Source organism: Vulpes lagopus, chromosome 8, assembly GCF_018345385.1.
Source record: "Vulpes lagopus strain Blue_001 chromosome 8, ASM1834538v1, whole genome shotgun sequence".
In the NCBI taxonomy this organism is placed as follows: domain Eukaryota; kingdom Metazoa; phylum Chordata; class Mammalia; order Carnivora; family Canidae; genus Vulpes; species Vulpes lagopus.
This window is the reverse complement of record NC_054831.1, coordinates 125,568,789-125,585,915: the sequence shown is the minus strand read 5'-3', so window position 1 is coordinate 125,585,915 and position 17,127 is coordinate 125,568,789. Positions and strand designations below refer to the sequence as shown.

General features: G+C 55.3%; 1 protein-coding gene across 4 annotated transcripts in view; it reads left to right on the top strand.

Annotated features, from left to right (window-relative positions):
- Positions 1-17,127, top strand: part of EPHB2 (EPH receptor B2) — a 185,033-nt gene that overhangs the window by 129,424 nt on the left and 38,482 nt on the right. For all 4 annotated transcript variants that reach the window (XM_041764848.1, XM_041764847.1, XM_041764846.1 and 1 more), the window contains 2 exons: positions 10,151-10,306; positions 11,634-11,969. In XM_041764848.1, coding sequence (XP_041620782.1) covers positions 10,151-10,306; positions 11,634-11,969 — 492 coding nt within the window. The remainder of the gene's footprint in view (positions 1-10,150; positions 10,307-11,633; positions 11,970-17,127) is intronic.

Genomic DNA, 17,127 nt, shown 5'->3' with positions numbered 1-17,127 from the left:
TGGACGGTGTGAGCCCAGATTCCCAGAATGGCCCTGGCCAGGACCCTGGGACAGCCTCCCAGCAGCCCCACGGCCCAAGGGCATTCCTGTCCACCCCTCCTGTCACCAGCCGCTCTTCCACTCAACTCCTCCATCAGGGCCTGGTCAAAGCTGCCTGCCGGCAGCCACTCAGCACTTGAAAATGTCCTTAATTGCTTCACCAGAGTGGGGAGTCACCCTGCAGGCAGATAATTAAAAAGTTCAGAGCTTGATTAATTGGGAGGAAATTGGAGGAATGGGGCTGCCTGCGGGGCGTGCGGGAGTTCTCAGCCCCTGCGTGGGGATGGCACGAAGGGAGGCAGGCCAGAGCGGGACCAGGGCCTAGCATAGGATCCAGAGGCTGGATGCACCGGGCCTGAAACCTGCCTTCGTAGGTTGTGGGGTTCAGGGTCTGGATCCACAAGATACTGTGAGTTCCACCCCTCGTACACACACACACACACACACACACACACACACATACACAACTAAAGAGTAGACCTCAAAAGACCCAGTGGTTATGAAAGTTCTGGTTACTCTGGCCTGGGGGCTGAGGCACCTACAGCCCCCTTGTAGCCCATCATTTAGGCTCTGTGGCAGGCAGTGAGCAGGGCAGGCATGGTAGCTGCCTCATGGTGCTCATACTTGGGCAAGTGGAAAGGTGGGAGGTGGAGACAGGTATAAGCCAGGTACCAAGAAGGATGAAGGTGGGATGGCTTGAGACCCCATTCCTGGGGGCACAGGGAGGAGCTCTGGGGGCTCTGACATGGTCTGGGGGACTCAGAGGCCTAGAACAAAGTCTCCATTCCATACACTAGCTGAGTGACCTTCAGCATAAGATTCCGTATTTCTGAGCCTCAAGCAGTCAGTCAACACACACACACACACACACACACACACACACACACACTTCCTGAGGCCTCCTGGCCATCACATCTCAGCCCCTGGGTCTGGGAGGTTCCAGACATTATGGTTCCTGCTGGCACCAGGCTTACAGCCAAGTGCAGGAGGTGGACACTTAGAGCCACATAATCATGCAGCAATAGAGGCAAAGTGCCGATGCTTCAGGAGCACAGGCAAGAGGCCCCAAACCAGGTCGGGGGTGGCATCCTAGGGGAAGGTCAGAAGGTGATTTGGGTGGAGCCAAGGTTGGAAGGATCTAGAGGAGTTAGCCAGGCTGACACTGACCAGGGCAGAGGGAACTGCCGAGCAAAGGCCCGGAGTGGGGAGATGGAACATAGCTGGTGGGGGAGCTGGATGCAGTCTACTGAGACCAGGGCCCGGGGTGCAGCTGGGAGGTGCTAAGAGCTGGCAGGTGCTTAGGAGGTGCTGGCAAGGTGGGCCGTAGTGGGGAGGCCAGAGCAGGCTGGGCTTGCCACAGGCACAAGGGAGCCATTGAAGGGTCTTGTCTTGAGCAGAGGAGGGACGCCACAGATGGCCAGCGTGGAGACTGGCTTTGGGAGGCCCAGGGATCCCCCCTCAGGCAAAGAGGAGACGTGTTAACACAGTTCCTGCTGCTGCCTTCTGACTTCTGTAGTCCTGCCAGCTGCTGGCGAGGATCCATAGAGCGTGGGACCCGGCAGGGGCGGGTAGGGGTAGCCTGGGCATGTGGGGGAGGTGGGGGGGGGGGTGTCGGGATGACTGACATCCCCTGGGTGGTCCCAGGAGGAGCTACCACAGCAGGGGAATGAGCCTGAGGCACTCCCTGGACTTGACCTGGCCAGGCTGGGCGGGCAGGGGAGGCCTTCTGAGGGAAGGAGAGGGAAAAAGGTAGAAAGGCAGGGTGGGACACTCTTTGTCAAGCTAGAACACTGAGGGCCTCGGAGGCAGGAGCTAGAAGGAACATGGACTGTGGGCGCACAGGCTCTGAGTGACTTTGGACACGGCATTCTGCTCTATGAGCCTCAGTTTCCTCGTCTCTAAAATGGAGACAACACCACCTACTACACAGGGAGACGGTGAGAACTGAATGAGGTTATGAGCGGGGGAAGCTGCTGGCCCAGCACCCGGCAGGCTCGTGGCAGGTACACAGTGTTCCGAAGCCCAGAAGCTTCCACCTGCTTCCAGCGTGGCTGTGCCCATGGCCCAGGGGACCAGGCACCCTTCCCAGCTCTGACCAGGGCCACTGACTCCACTGGTTTAACCTCAGCAGCAAAAGCAGGAGGCATGCAAAATGCAAAAGCCACTTTGCGTGAGGAAGACTCCAGACTCCTCTCGCTGCACCACAGGAGTACCACAGGCCCCGCTCAGACATCCTCAAGGCACAAGGCCCTGAAAATATGCAAATCAGTTTATCCACAATTTAAGGAGAACATGGGACCCAGGGTTGAGTGCCCGAGCCTGTCCGTGGCCAGAGTCCCACAGGTGACAGAGGCCATAGCGATGGTCCCAGCCATGGCCGGAGTGGGCAGGAAGTGGCCCCGGGCTCACAGAGCAAGGAGGGCAGGGAGCTACCGGGGCAGCCCAGCCCAGCCTCCCTCCCTGGGCCCCGGACTCTCCATCCGCCCAAACTCCTCCCCCCAGCCCAAAGCCAGAACATCCTGGAGAACCCAGGGCAGGAAAGTGAGCCAGCTGCCGTTGAACCTGGCACTGCTGAGCCTGGAGCCCGCTCCCTCTCTGCTCACAGTGGCCAGCAGTCGGGCCCGGTTGCAGGAAGATGTCCCAGCCCCCTGCTCAGTCATGGCCTCTTACAGGCGGGGCCTGGGCCTTTGTCTAATGTCACAGTGCCTGACACGGGATAGGGCCTTCCTACATGCCTATTGAGTAAACTCATAACTCAACATCTCTCCAGCTGGACCCACGCTCCTGAGGGCAGGGACCACATCTTTGTCTCCGTATCCCCAGGGCTTAGCACATAGCGAGGTGGTGGTCCAAGAATGAATGGAAATAGGACAGCAGTCACCTGTGTCCTGCTCAGTGTGAACCAGGCAGGCACTGCTGTACGTGTTTTCTCTAGATTAACTCATGTGATCTTCCCACCAAATAGAAGGTCTGTGTTACTGTCCCCATTACACAGCCAAGGGAACGGAGAGCCAGGGACCTTGCCCCTGGTCACACTGTTACCAAGAGGCAGGCCTGGGATTCAGCCCTGGCAGCCAGCTCCACGCTCTACTTTCATCAGACCTCCTGCCCAGGTTCCCAGGAGCTAGACGGTGAGCCCGCCTCTGTCCAGACAGAGCCCTCTGCTCCACAGGACCCCCAGGAAGGCAGAGAAGCTCCTTCCTCACCCCCAAGGCTTGGCACACTGGGCCTGACTGAGCATTTGACCCCGCTGTGCCATCAGTGGTTTGGGGATTAAACCAGAGTCTCTGGGAAGAGAGTGAGGAGCAGAGCAGCAGGGCTGCCAGGGAGGCTGCGAGGATCACCCAGTGCCAATTAGCGGCCCCGCCGTGCCAGGTCCAGATGGAGCCCTGCCTCGGCCTGACTCAGGGCTCACTCGGTCAATTATCACCTATCCCCGGAGCCCAGGGGGCAGGTGGGGAGAAAATCTGTTTCCCCATAATCCTCCCTCCCTCTCCCGGCCTGCTGCCATCCCTGCCTCGAGTTGCCTGGCCAAGGGCTCTGGGCATCGGCAGAAGGCGGGTCCTGGCTGGCTGCTTCAGTCTCCAGTCCTGTGTTTGGGGGTCAGGCATTGCCTCTGTCTTGCTGAGTGGCCCAGCAAGCCCTGTCCCCTCTTAGGCCTGACAAATGGTCTCCAGTACTGACATTCAAGCCACCTGATAATCTCTACATCCAGGAATACCTGGGCAAGAGGTCTTTGGAATCACAAAGACCTGGAGTCAAGCCTCAGCTCTGTCATTTAGTAGCTGTGTGACCTTGACACAGCATCTTGCCCCCTCCAGGCCTCAGCTTCCTCATCTGTAAAATGGGGGGGTGCAGTGATAATGGTACCACCTCCATGGGTAGTCACATAGATTTCAGGACAGAATCCATGGGAATCACCTGCACTGAACTCGGCACCCGGGAAGCACAGGATAAATGGGAATTATGATTGTCCTTGCATGCTGGATGAGTAATAACAGCTGACATTTATATGGTACTTGCTGTGTGTTCTGGGTGCGTATCAGCCGATCCGACCCTTGAGCCCCCTCACTGTCCGCTCGGGGAGATAGACCTGCCTTCATTCTGCACCTACTATGCACCACACCTTGCATTAGGTGCTAGGGATGTAGAGACTAAAGACCCAGCCCCTACCCCAACCAGGGTTCACCAGCCAGTGGGTTAGGTCCGTAGTAGGATGGAGCTGGTGTCTGCTTGGCTTATAAGAGCCGACGATGCACATTTCTTCCCTACTCAATATTCAGTTATGTGAGATTGGTACCTTGAAATTTGCCCTCGTGGGAGCCTTTACACCACAGAACTCGGCAAATACAACAAATCAGGGCTGTCCCCCTCCCCGCCCCAGACAGCTGTGTATTAGCACGTCACTACTCAGAGCATGTGTCTGGTGTCCTGAGTGGGGGTCTAAGGTGTCTGCTGTAGAAAGGGGAGATGGGCCTCCCAGAGGCGTCAGACCCCCGTCCCAGGGGAAAGGTTGAAGGGGAGAGGGGCATTCAGGCAAAGGGACCTGTGTGTGTGTGTGTGTGTATGTGTGTGTGTGTGTAGCCAGGGCATCTAGGGAACTGCAAGCAGGTGAAAGAGGGGACAGGTGGGGCCAGAGAAGCGTGCCATAGGGTTACCAGAAACTGAGGGCATTCCTGGGATTTGGGCGTTCCAGTCTGAAAACAGCAGGATGGGTTGTCACGGTAGTGGACGGGCCCCTGGGATGACCACGGGGAGAGAAGCCGAGAAGTGGAGCGGGATCTGAGCAGCCACGCAAGTAATGGTGGCACGAAGGTGGCATTCCCTGGCCGCGTGTTTTCTCAGGACACCTTGTAAGGGGCATATTCGTTCATAGGACAGATATGTGTCCTGAGCATCTGCTCTGCTCCCACCACTCTGCCAGGAGTTAGAGACCCAATGAGAGCCACAAACCTGGTTCCTCTTCCCCTTTGCAGGCACTTCCAAGGCAGGGAAAAGACAGCACGCAAGTTTATAGGCTGGCTTCTAATATAATTACCACTCATGACAAGGGCCAGTGAGGGACACGGAGAGGAGACAGAGTGTCGTGAAAGGATCTCTCTGGCCAGGGTGGTCAGGGAAGCCTCTCCAGGAAGTGAATTTAAGCAGAGGCCTGAAGGAGGAAGAAGATCAGCCACAGGAGGCAGGGACAGCGCTCTTGCCAATGTCTTCCAGAAGCATCAGGAAGACCACAGAGCCAGCCCGGCGGGCTTCCGGGCCAGGACTGGGTGTGGGGTGGCTCTCAGGGCTGCGGGGAGCCATGGGTGAGCTTAAAATAAATGGGGCGTGGGGGGTCTCATTCATTCTAATGGTCTCTCCAGGACTAGAGGGGATTGAGGGGGGCCAAAGTGGGGCAGGGAGACCCACTCAGAGACTCTGAGTGTACCCACACCTTACGGGTGTCATCAGCCCCTTTTCCAGAGGAGGGGACTGAGGCTCAGAGAGGGCTCCTATCAGAGGGACAGCTGCCAAATCTCTTCATTTCCCAGTTCTGTGCATGAAATCTGGACGTTGGCAGGACTGGATGCTTTCCCAGCTGAGAAACTAAGAGTAGCGTGGCCCCCAGGGCACAGGGTACTGGGGGCAGGCAGCTGTTCCAGACCTCTCTGTGGGTGAAGAGGGGCTGACCGGAGCTGAGGCCCCTCACACCCCACAGTCACACACTACGCCTGCGATCAGAATCTGCCTCTGCTGCTAAAGAGCCATGTGTGTCAGCTCCTCTCCGGGCCTCCATCTCCTCAAATGTCAGATAAGGTGGTTGATCTGGGTACTCTTCCAGCTAATCACTTCATCCCTCCACCACCCACTGGGTACCCAGGAATCTTGCTGGGAATTTCCAGTCCAGCCAGGTGCTTACAGATTCCTGAGTAATTAAAATGGGCACCTCGACTCTGAATGGTGGCTTAGAGAAGGCTTCCTGGAAGAGGTGGTACCTGCACCAAGTCTCTTTAAGAGGAGTTCGATGACAATGGGAGGCAGTGGCAGGGAGTGAGGGCAGGGTGGACAGAGGCCAGAGATGTGGAGGTGGGCCTGGGGCAGGCACCATATGTGGTTGACCACGCGGAGCAGCAGGCACGAGGCTTGGGGTGGCAGGCACGGAGAGATGGGCAGGTGCCAGCCCTGCGGTTCTGGGGGCCCTGAGGAGTTTGGGGAGCTATTGTGGATATTTTTCACAGCAATTTTATGGTGACATAATTCGCATACCATAGAATTCAGCTATTTATGTTGTACAATTCAGTGATTTTTAGTGTATGCACAGCATTGTGCGACCATCACCGCAGTCAATTCTAGAGCATGTCCATCACCTCAAAAAGAAATCCTATTACCCATTAGCAGTCACTCCCCGTTCTCTGCGCTCTCCAGTCCTTGGCAACCACTAATCTACTTGTGTCTCTATAGATGGCTATTCTGGACACTTTTCTATAAATGGAAGCATACGCTATATAGCCTTTTGTGTCGGGCTTCTTTTATAAACATAATGTTGTCAAGGTTCATCCATGCTGTAGCATATATCTGTACTTTATTCCTTTTTATGGCCGAATAATATTCCATTGTGTGCCGTTGTGGGTTTTTAAGTGACACAGAAAGGTTTGGACTTTAGAAAGCTGGCCGTGGAGGATGGGCAGGAGGAGGCCAGGTGGCCATGAAAGGCTAAGGTGTAGGTGGGAAGAGCTTTCTGGATGCTCACAGGGGAAGGACGGCAGCAGAGAAGAGCCGGGATGGGGCACTGCTGGGGTGGGGAAGACCTGGTGATTGGCTGCAGGGGATGAGGGTAGGGAGGAGGCATCCAGGGTTCCCAGTGACTGGGTGGAGGGTGATGTCACCTTCGAAGACAAAAGAGCGGGTTTTGTGAAGCATGGTTCTGATAGATCCAGCAGCCCTAGATGCCCAGTGGGAGGAGGGAGGGGTGGCCGGGCAGCACACCGAATGAGGGAAGGCTTCTGCAGGAGGCAGCCTGGGGAGTCTGAGATGGGGCTAGGATACAGTGACAAGACAGGGCAGCCAGGAAGGTGGCCCAGATGGAGGGGGACCCACCAGCCCGACCCAGGGAATTGCTAGCAGATGGAAGGGGTGTGCTAAGTGGGGCAGGCTCTTTCCTGAATGGGAGCCAGGAGGGTCCTGATCTTGGGACCAAAGCCTTCAGCATCTGTAAGGATGATCCTAGATCCCCACAGGAGCCCTGTGCCCCCATCTACAGGGGAGCAAACCGAGGCTCAGAGAGGTCATCTGCTTAACTAGAGCCAGAGCTGCAGCCTGAGTGTCTCAACATGGCAGGGCTGTCTCTTCATCCAGCCTGCAGCAAAAGTTTGGTGCCTGAGAGGAAAATGAGAAGAGAGAGGGCAGGAGCGACCCCGAAACCAGTGCAGCAAAGTGGCGAGAGCCCTGGGCGGGTGCCCAGAACAGGAGCTGCCAATCCCTGCCCAGCACTCACGGAGCACTGTCATGTGTGGTTAGGGGACCCCCTAGAGTCAGACCACCTGACATGGAGTCTCGGCTCTGCCACTGTAAGCTCACATCCTGGCAAATTACGTCGACTCTGCCTTCCTGCCCCCATCTGAAAATGGGAGTCATAGCGCTCCCTCCATCAGAGGGCTGGGTAGGGGCTGGATGACTTGCTATGGGTTAAGTCCTTAGCACGGTGTCAGCATTTCATAAGAACTCCATAAATGTTGGCTGTTTCATATTCACCCTCTGAAGTCCTGGTTTCCCCATCTGTACAGTGGAAGCGCTAATAACTCCCCAGAGCACTCATTGTCATCCTCCTTGGATGACACAAGTGGTGTCACGATGACCTGGGTGGTGATATCAAAGTCCTGACTTTGCTCTTGCCTGGCAGTTCTTTAAGGACTAGGCTGGAACTGGCTCTTTGAGATCCCTGCAGGGCCTGGTCAGGGTGGCATCAGCCAGCATGTTTGTTAGCTGGCTGCCACCTCCTGAAAGCCCCCTCCAAAAGACAGGCAAACTCGGGCCCCAGGGGGAGGGTGCTGCCTTCTAGCAACCCAAGGGGACTTGTCCATGGCGTATATACCGAGTACTTGTTTTATCCAGCAAGCCCCGAGGCTGTAATGACAACCTCCCCCCCTCCCCTATGCCAGACACTGTCCATCACATGGAGTCCTCGAGGCCACTTTTTGGGCTAGATGCTCTCATACCAATGAGAAAACTTGAGCTCAGAGAGGTTGAACTACTTGTCTGAGGTCACCCAGCAGATTGGTATTTAAACCAGATACAGTTCAATAATGCCAGGAATTGTTCCAGGCATTTTTGCCTAAATTTAATCAATGTCATCCTCACCATAATTATAGGAGGTAGATACAATTGTCCCCATTTTGCAGATAAGGAAATAGCTTTAGTGACCGGCCCGAGGTAGAGCGGAGATTTGCCAAGCAGCCTGCACACTAACCACCATTCTTCACTGCCCTTCTATTCCCATGATCCCCAAAGCCTAAGCTCTTCCCACTTTGGAAGGCAACTTCAAGAAGTATGTGCTGGGTGCTGGGTTCTGTGCTAGGCACAGGGGACGGAGCTGTGAATCAGACACGGCTCCCACCCTGAGGGAGCCAAGAGCATGCCAGGGGTCCCCTTGATGAATAATTACGACCAGGGAGCAAATCTTTCTGAACTCCAGTAATGTAAGCATCAAAGAGGATGGGATCTCTGAGGCCCGAGCTGGTTGAGGGGTTTAGGGGAGGGCAGTTGCCTAAGATTTTAACTTGGAGGATAAATTTGAAGACTGGGGCTGGAAAAATGATTTTGGGAAATGTATGTTGGCCATTTACATGTGAGGAGACGGATGCTCTGAGGGGTTGCTTGCCGACGGTCCCACGACACACAGGCATGGGATGTGATCCAGGTGAGCTCCCCTGGCCTGTTTAGCCACTTTTTACCCCAGGGGGGAACCTACCTGTTGCAAAGCTCTTCCCAGTCCACCTTCTCACTTACCCCTGGCGTGATCTCCCCCTCCCCAGGCTCCACAGCAGAGCTGGTATTATGAACCCCAGTAAGCAGAAGAAGAAAAGGAGGCCAGGAAAGGGGCAGGGCCTGGACCCCAGGCCTTCTGATGCCCAGCCCAGGCCTAGGGTAGGGTGGATTTGCACGCAGGTCCACACAGGAGGGTCATTGCTTGTAGAACCTAAGCCCTGAGCTGCAGGGCCTGAACCCGAATCCTGAGCATCCCCCCCACCTCAGCACAGGGAAGAAGGCCAATACCCTTGGAAGATGCCAGGTTGCTGATTGCCCATCAAGTGCGAGCACTTCCCTGCTCAGGCTGTCCCTGGTACTGCAGGCTCCCTTTGGTGAAATAAAATGATCCAGCACCTACTACAATAACAGCTCAATTCATCGAGCACCTGTGCTGTGCACAGCCTCCTGCCACGTGCCTTACACACTATACCAAATTCCCCCCAGTGGCCTTCAGAAATGAGTCTCAGAATCATAATTTTACAAATAGGGAAACTGAGTCTCAGGAATGATTAAGCCATTTGTCTATGGCCATACAGCCAGTAAAAGGCCAAGCTGGGACTCAAACCCAGGTCTAACTACTTCCAAAGACAGTGTTCTTTTCTGCTCTACTACATTGCCTTTCTGCATGGCCTGCACTGTGCTAGGACTTGTCTACTGTCATCATCTCAATCATCTGGAAGCCAGGAACCTAGTTATAAGAATCAGGGCTCGGCCAGCCATTAGTGAGTGAGACTGGGCCATAGGTCTGGCCCCAGACCCCTTCGGAGTTTGCAAAACAAGTCAGGATTGAGCCTAGAAGCTGTGGCACAGCCAACCTGGAAACGGTGAAGAGGGATTGCTAGGCGCCCCAGGTGAGCCCATAGATAGCTTCAGAGATGAGAAACCAGGTAGCCTGGACCCTTCTGAGCAGAGAGGACTGCCATGTTGGAGCCTAGAGATCCCCAAGAGCCTTAGGAGATGGGTTTCCCAACAGTGGCTCTCCATGGCCCCTGCGTGATGCTGTGTGGCCCCTCCAGGAGACTACAAGGTCTTCCCATGCCTTGTGGCCTCTGAAACCTCTGTAACCTCATCCGGTTTCCCCAGCGACTCTCTTTGTCTCCTGTACCAGGGTGCCCGTCTGGAACCTTCAAGGCCAACCAAGGGGACGAGGCCTGCACGCACTGCCCCATCAACAGCCGGACCACCTCAGAAGGGGCGACCAACTGTGTCTGCCGCAACGGCTACTACAGAGCAGACCTGGACCCCCTGGACATGCCCTGTACAAGTACGCTCAGGGCCCCTGCAGAGCAATGCCTCACCGGGTCCCCAGGCCCCCTGCAGAAAGCTCAGAGCAAGGGTTGGGCAGCGGCCTGGCTCCAGCCAGCCCTTCCTGAGTGGGGAGCAGCCAATTACCTGGTGGGAGGGGAAATGAAAAACTGGTTGGAAAAGAACCATCCTGGGGTAGTTGTGCTGCCAGCAGGCAGCTACCGTGGAGCTGGCATCTGGCTCCTTACCTCCTCCCGCTAGTCACATGGAGGATAAAGTGAAGGTCTCGATTCACAAAGGGACGGTGAATGGGAGGCTTGGCAGAAACAGAACCAACACAGGTGGTGTCTGTGACAGCAAGGCTGCCCAGTGTTCTAACCTGGCAGCGGCCGCCTGAATCTCAGGCCAAGGTTCTCTAAGAAAGCAGTGGCTGGGAGGGCCATCTTACAACCCCTGTATCAGGCAGGAACGGAATCCAGCTGCCAGCAACAGAGAGCTGACCCCAGGGGCTTACACCACAGGACTGACAGACTGTCTCACACAGCAGAACCCCAAAGATAGGCAAACCCAGGAAGTTCTCTGGGACCTGGCTGGCTCACTCTGCTCTGCCATTCTCAGCGTGCAGTTCCCGGCCTTCGGGTCACTTCACAGTCCAGCATTGCTGCTGAAGCTCCAGCCATCACACACATTCTAGGCAGAGGAGAAGGGAAGGGACAGAAGGACATTTTACAGCTGTCTCCTCTTTTTTTTTTTTTCAAGATTTTATTTATATACTCACGAGAGACACAGAGACAGAGACACAGGCAGAGGAGGAAGCAGGCTCCCTGTGGGGAGCCTCCTGTGGGACTCGATTCCAGGACTCTGGGATCACAATCTGAGCCAAAGGCAGACGCTCAACCACCGAGCCACCCAGGCACCCCCAGCTGTCTCCTTTTAAGAAAAAGTTCTGGCCAACAACTTCTACAGCATATCAGTGGCCAGGCCTTCAGCACAGGAGGCTGGGAAATTAGTCTCCTAGCTAGACATATTGCCACCCTGAATAAAACTGGTTTCTGTTAGAAGGAGAAAGGGAAAAGGAAAATCGGGTGGCTGTAATCTCCAACACACAAAGACTCGCCCTAGTAGCACACACCGAGGAGGCTGGAGTCCAGGGAGAAAGGGCTAAACCGATGTGCGGCAAGATGAGAGTTATATTCTAGAAGCATCTCTCAGGTGGATGGAGGGGAGAAAGGAGTTGGAGGAAGCCTTTGGGGGCCTGGGCTGGCGCCAGGGCAGCGGGCGGAGAGCCGTCTCTTGGGAATGAACCTCCGCAGCCCCCGCTGACCGACACCTCTCCCCACCCTCAGCCATCCCCTCCGCGCCGCAGGCGGTGATCTCCAGTGTCAACGAGACGTCCCTCATGCTGGAGTGGACCCCGCCCCGCGATTCAGGGGGCCGCGAGGACCTGGTCTACAACATCATCTGCAAGAGCTGCGGCTCGGGCCGGGGCGCCTGCACCCGCTGTGGGGACAACGTGCAGTACGCGCCCCGCCAGCTGGGCCTGACTGAGCCGCGCATTTACATCAGCGACCTGCTGGCTCACACCCAGTACACCTTCGAGATCCAGGCCGTGAACGGCGTCACCGACCAGAGCCCCTTCTCGCCGCAGTTCGCCTCCGTGAACATCACCACCAACCAGGCAGGTGAGCACTTCGAATGCATGCTCCAGGTCGGGGCAGGAGGGGTGGGGGGCAGGCAGGGTATCCTGCCAGCCCTGGTCAGACACACACACACACACACACACACACACACACACCCGTGGACTGGCTCCCGCCTTCCCAAGCCTGAACTCACCCTGGAGAGTAAGCGCTCCCACTCCGGTGCCGTGGTGTTCAAAACAATTGCTGTCGTGTGGTGAACGTGTGTTGTTGAAGGTAAGCGTGAAGCTGCTGGAACAAAAAGGCTCAGTGTTCGGTGGTTAAAAGAACACAGAACTTCGGGCCTGTCTCATGGAAGAGTCCAGGGGTGAGCAATCCAGATTCGTGGGTAGAGCGGATCCACTTAGAGATGCGGAGGTCCAGGTTCTTAGTTTGTGTCAACGCCCCCCCACCCCACCCCGTGCTCCCTGCCTATGTGCGTGGTGGGAGCTGAGGCACAGGGATGTCCATCTGCAAGGTGGGTGGGAGAGAGAGAACCCAGGGAAGCTGGACTGGCGCTCGTCACTTCTGTGCACACTCCCCTGGAAAAAAACCTGGTCATGTGGCCTTGCCAAGCCACAAAGGAGGCTGGGAGATGTGATCCCTCCCAGCCTAACCAAAACCTCTCACAGCGGGCGGTGGAGAGACAGCCAGTAAATATCTAGCAGTTTCCACAGGCACCTTCAGCCCACTCCAGTCCAGCTCCAGCAAACTTTTCTCCCTCAGCTCACCTTTCATAATCCTTTCTGGGACCCCCATGTCACCCTCCATCTCCTGCCTTGCTTCCTTCATGGCAAAAATATTGCCAAACAGTGCAGTCTCACTACTACCGCCATTCCCTCTTCAATCCACTCCACTGAGGTTCTGGCCCCATCTCTCCCCCAAGGCCACTGTGCCCTGGGTCACCGGTGACTTCCATATGGCCAGGTCCAAGAGACACTTCCCAGTCTCATCTCCCCAACCAAGGGCCATGTGAGATTTCAAGGACCTCATGGTACCTGTGGATTGAAAATTCTGAGTGTGCCCCTCAGTTATTCACTCAACAACTCTTGCCAAGCTCTGCTGCAAGCGGGGTCTGGGCCCTGTCCAAGGAAGAGCCAAGGGAGGCCAGGCTCCAGGAGAGAAGGTGAATGGGCTACCCACCTTATCTTTCGGATGTCCAGCGGGGTCCACACAATAACTTCTCAGGGGATCCAGAGATAGAAGTCCGGGAAGGCTTCCTGTAGGACTCAGGATTTGACCTGCAGTTTAAAGGACTAGTAAGACGTTTAAAGGAGCGATACAAAGAGATCTCTTTTGAGAATGAGGAAGAGCATGAACGAGGACATGGAAGGAGAAGGGTCAGCCAGCTCCACCCAGTTGAGGGGTACTGTCTATATATGACCTCACTGCATGCCCCGGGCCACCTGGAGTAGAAGGCATCCATGTCCCCATTTTACCGATGATGCTCAGAGAAGTCGAGTCACAGAGCAGGAAAGGAAAGGAATCTACTAGGTCTAAAAGATTCTTGTGCTTGGGCACAATCCAGGGTATGGCCAAGGAAACTTGAGTTTGACTAAGGGTCTGACGGTGCGTGTGAGCAAGTGTATTTGTGAGGATGTGTGGTGTGGGTGTGTCACTCACTGTATGTGCTTGGGTGACCATGTGTTTATGATTGTGATCGCATGTTCTGTGGCCATGTGGCTTCTTATTTATACATGCATTCATGAGCATGGGTGTGTCTGAATCTGAGGGGCTCGGAACAGGGTGTGTTTGAGCACGAGTATGTATGTCTGAATGTGGCCCTGCCTATCTGTGTGTTCGTGCATGAGAAAGAGTGTGGTTTTGTTTGTGAATGTTTGTGGTATTGCTGCGGTTGAGAGGGCATATTTGTGAGCATGTGTCTGCAGTTCTTACGGGGTCATGGGTGCATTTCAGCCCCACTCAGATTGGGGTCTGGATGAAGTTGAATCAAGGCAAGCAATCTGAGAGAACTCTCAAAAGCCAACAGCGGTTGGCAGAGACACCTAACAGATTACAAGGCCTCCAACTTGACGAGGCCCTGGGGTGGGGAAGCCTGGGCTCCCTACTCCTCCCTCTGCCCCGCCCAGGCTCCATGGGGTGGAGCGATGGGAGTTCTTTCCCCGGCTGTAGGAACCTCCTCTGCACCCATTTGAGAGCCCTGAGGGTGGAACTGCCTACTCAAGAAGCCTCAGCTTATAAGCAGCAAGGGGTAGAGTCAGGCTGCTTGAGCTGGATTCTTCCTGTCTGGAGGAAGTGAGGGGCTTCCAAAGAGGAAGATGCAGGGAGAGCCCTCAGGATCATAAGACAGAAGCAGTGAGAAGCTTGCATTCAGACCAAGTCTGAATCCCAACGTTGCATTCATTTGCTGTGTGACCTCCGTGTATCAGTCAGCTATTGCTATGATAATGCTGCATAACAAAACCACCCCAGAACTTAGTAAGTTTACAACCGTAACTATTTATTTTCTCACTCACTAATCTGTGGGGCAGCTAGGGTTTAGCTAATCATCAGCAGGGCTCTCTGGGCTGGGCAGGACTCCAGAATGTGGGTTGGATTCAGTCTGTTCCATATGTCTCCCATTCCCCTTAGACCAGCAGCCACCCAGGCTTGTTAATGTCATGGTGAATGCTGGGAGCACAAGCGGCCGAGCCAAGCCATGCCTCTGCTTGTGGCGTAGTCACCCACAGCAAATGAGCCCCACAGAGCTACTTGGCAAAGGGTGTGGGTTCATAATCCTGTTCCAGGAGGCAAAACTGAGAAAACCAATGCAACCCATCACACTCATGAAAGTCACTGCCTCCCTCAGAGCCTCGATTTTTCCACCAAATTGTGCATCAGAACTATATGAGAGGTTTTCCAAAACACAGGTTCCGGGGCCCCCACCCCTGACCTGTGGAATCAGGATTCCAGGAGCAGGCCCTGGGAATCTGCCTGTTCAACGAGTGGCTCGAGTGTTTCTTCTCACCAGGCAAATTTGGGAAACTCAGGCCTAAGCCCCTGTATACCCTCAAAGCCCCGAGGCTTTCTGGATCACGAATACCCTTTCTCCCTCCCTTCTTTGTTTCAAGCCCCTTGACAAGCCGACTCTTCCCCAGGTGGTCAGGGCCCAGCTGGAAACCATGCAGCCACCCCACACCCTCACCACATTATCCCCCTTTGCCAGATAAAGAAACACAGGCCCAGAGAGGTGGAGCCAGTTATGCAAAGCCCCACGACTAAGTGGCCTCAACTAGGATTTAAATAAACCCAGAACTATGGGATTGCCAAGTCTACACTGGAGTTCCTCCCCTTGAGGATTTATGCCCCGGTTGGGAAGAAGCAACATGGACACAGACAGTCATCTACATACAAGGTGGCATGATTGAGGGCCCAAGGAGGTGTAGGGGAGGGGAGAGAGATCACAGTAGGAGAGATCATTTCCTCCTGGGGAACGGGAGAAGGGAAGATCATGGAAGACTTCCTGGAAGAAGAGGCACTTGAGCTTGGCTTTGGAGAATGGAGAAGCTCGCAAGAAGCACAGATGGAATCCTGCGGGGAGGAAGGTGTCCCAGGGGAAGGAAGTGCAGGAGGCAGGCTGGAGGGAGAGTTCTTTCTGTTCCTCCTGAGCACGAGGTGTCTCCACACATGTTCCCTCGGCCTGGGTTGCTTTTCTCCTCACCCTTCTTGTAGACCTTTGCTCATCGTTATTGACCTTCCTGACTTGGTCACACCCCCTCAGCACCATGGACCTCGCAGGCCTCCCTGGTTGAGGTTTTAGCCTTACGTCTTCGATCATGTCATCCCTGTCTGTCTGCCCCGCCATGAGCATGTGGTGGGACACAATAGGTCTGCTTTTCCTTACCGCGGTTTTCCTGGCACCTGGCGCGGGGCACACCACAGCGAATGCTCGGTGAACATTTGCAGAAGAGCTCAGAGAAGCATGGAGTGAGGTGGGGTGTAGAGAAGTATGATAGGCTGGAAAGCAAGGCTGGGGACTTGATTTCCAGACAAATGCATTCAGTGGTCGGTTTTAATCAGACCCTAAAATTCAATATATAAATATCTAGCTCGTTGCCTTAAAAGGAAAAAATGTTCCTTTTGTGCAAGTGACTGGGCCTTGCTCACACTCCCTTGGCATTCATCGGGGCCAGAGCTGTCTTCTGACTTCATAAAGCCGTCATGCCACCTTCGAACCACACTCCGCCATTCCAGAACGCCTTTCCACTCTGTATTCATGCGTCCTGCCAGGGCCCCATGGAGAACGGAGGCCAGGCCGGGCCGCAGATCCCCTCTTGAGGAAGGAGGAAACAGGCGTGGGAAGAGCTCAAGCACACGCCCAGGCTCACTCAGCTGGCAAGGAGCAGACCCAGGATTCAATCTGCTGTCCAGAGTCTGTGGTCCTCGACACAAACAGGACAGCATAGGGGACGGGAGGGAGGAGGGCGAGCCTCAGGGCGGGCGTCAGGAGAGAGCTTCTCCGGGGAGGTGGTGTTGAAGCTGCGATCGAGACCTCGAGGCAGAGACAGCCGTGCAGACCTGGGGCGTGTGCGGCATTTCAGTAACGTGGGGCTCATCCTCAGCGCTGCGTCCAGTCCTCTTGGCCACCCTCCAGGGCCGCGCCGGACACGATCTCACCCGGAGCAAGCTCCAGGCAGCCGCACCTCTCCCCAATTCCAGAAGGGGGTGGGAAGGGTCTGGGTTTGGGAATCTGGCAAACGAACCTGGCTTGGAATCAAGCCTGGCTGCTCACTGGCACATAGCCTTAGGCAAGTCACTAACCCCACGTCTGAATGCATCTCCTCGTGAGCGTCACCACCCCTCCTCGCGGGACCGCTGGGAGGCTTTGAGCTCATGTCTCAAGGTGCCTCCCAGGCCGCCCGGTACATCCAGGCATTCAGAAAGCGGGGATCGTCCTACGTTGCCCCTAATCATAATAATGGCTCCCATTTATCAAGTGTTTACTGTGTGCCAGACACCATCCCGAGTCCTTGATGATGAGTCTTCACAACACGGAATGAGGTGGGTCCTGTTGTTATCCTGTCTCACAGGTAAGGAAAGTAAGGTTTTGAGGGTCAAGCGACTTGTCTGCAATCAGCAGGCAGGCAGTGGCAGAGCGTGAATAGTTCTATCACTGCGTGCTTGGGGCCCAGCGCTGGCCGGACTCAAGCCTTCCGCAGAGGTG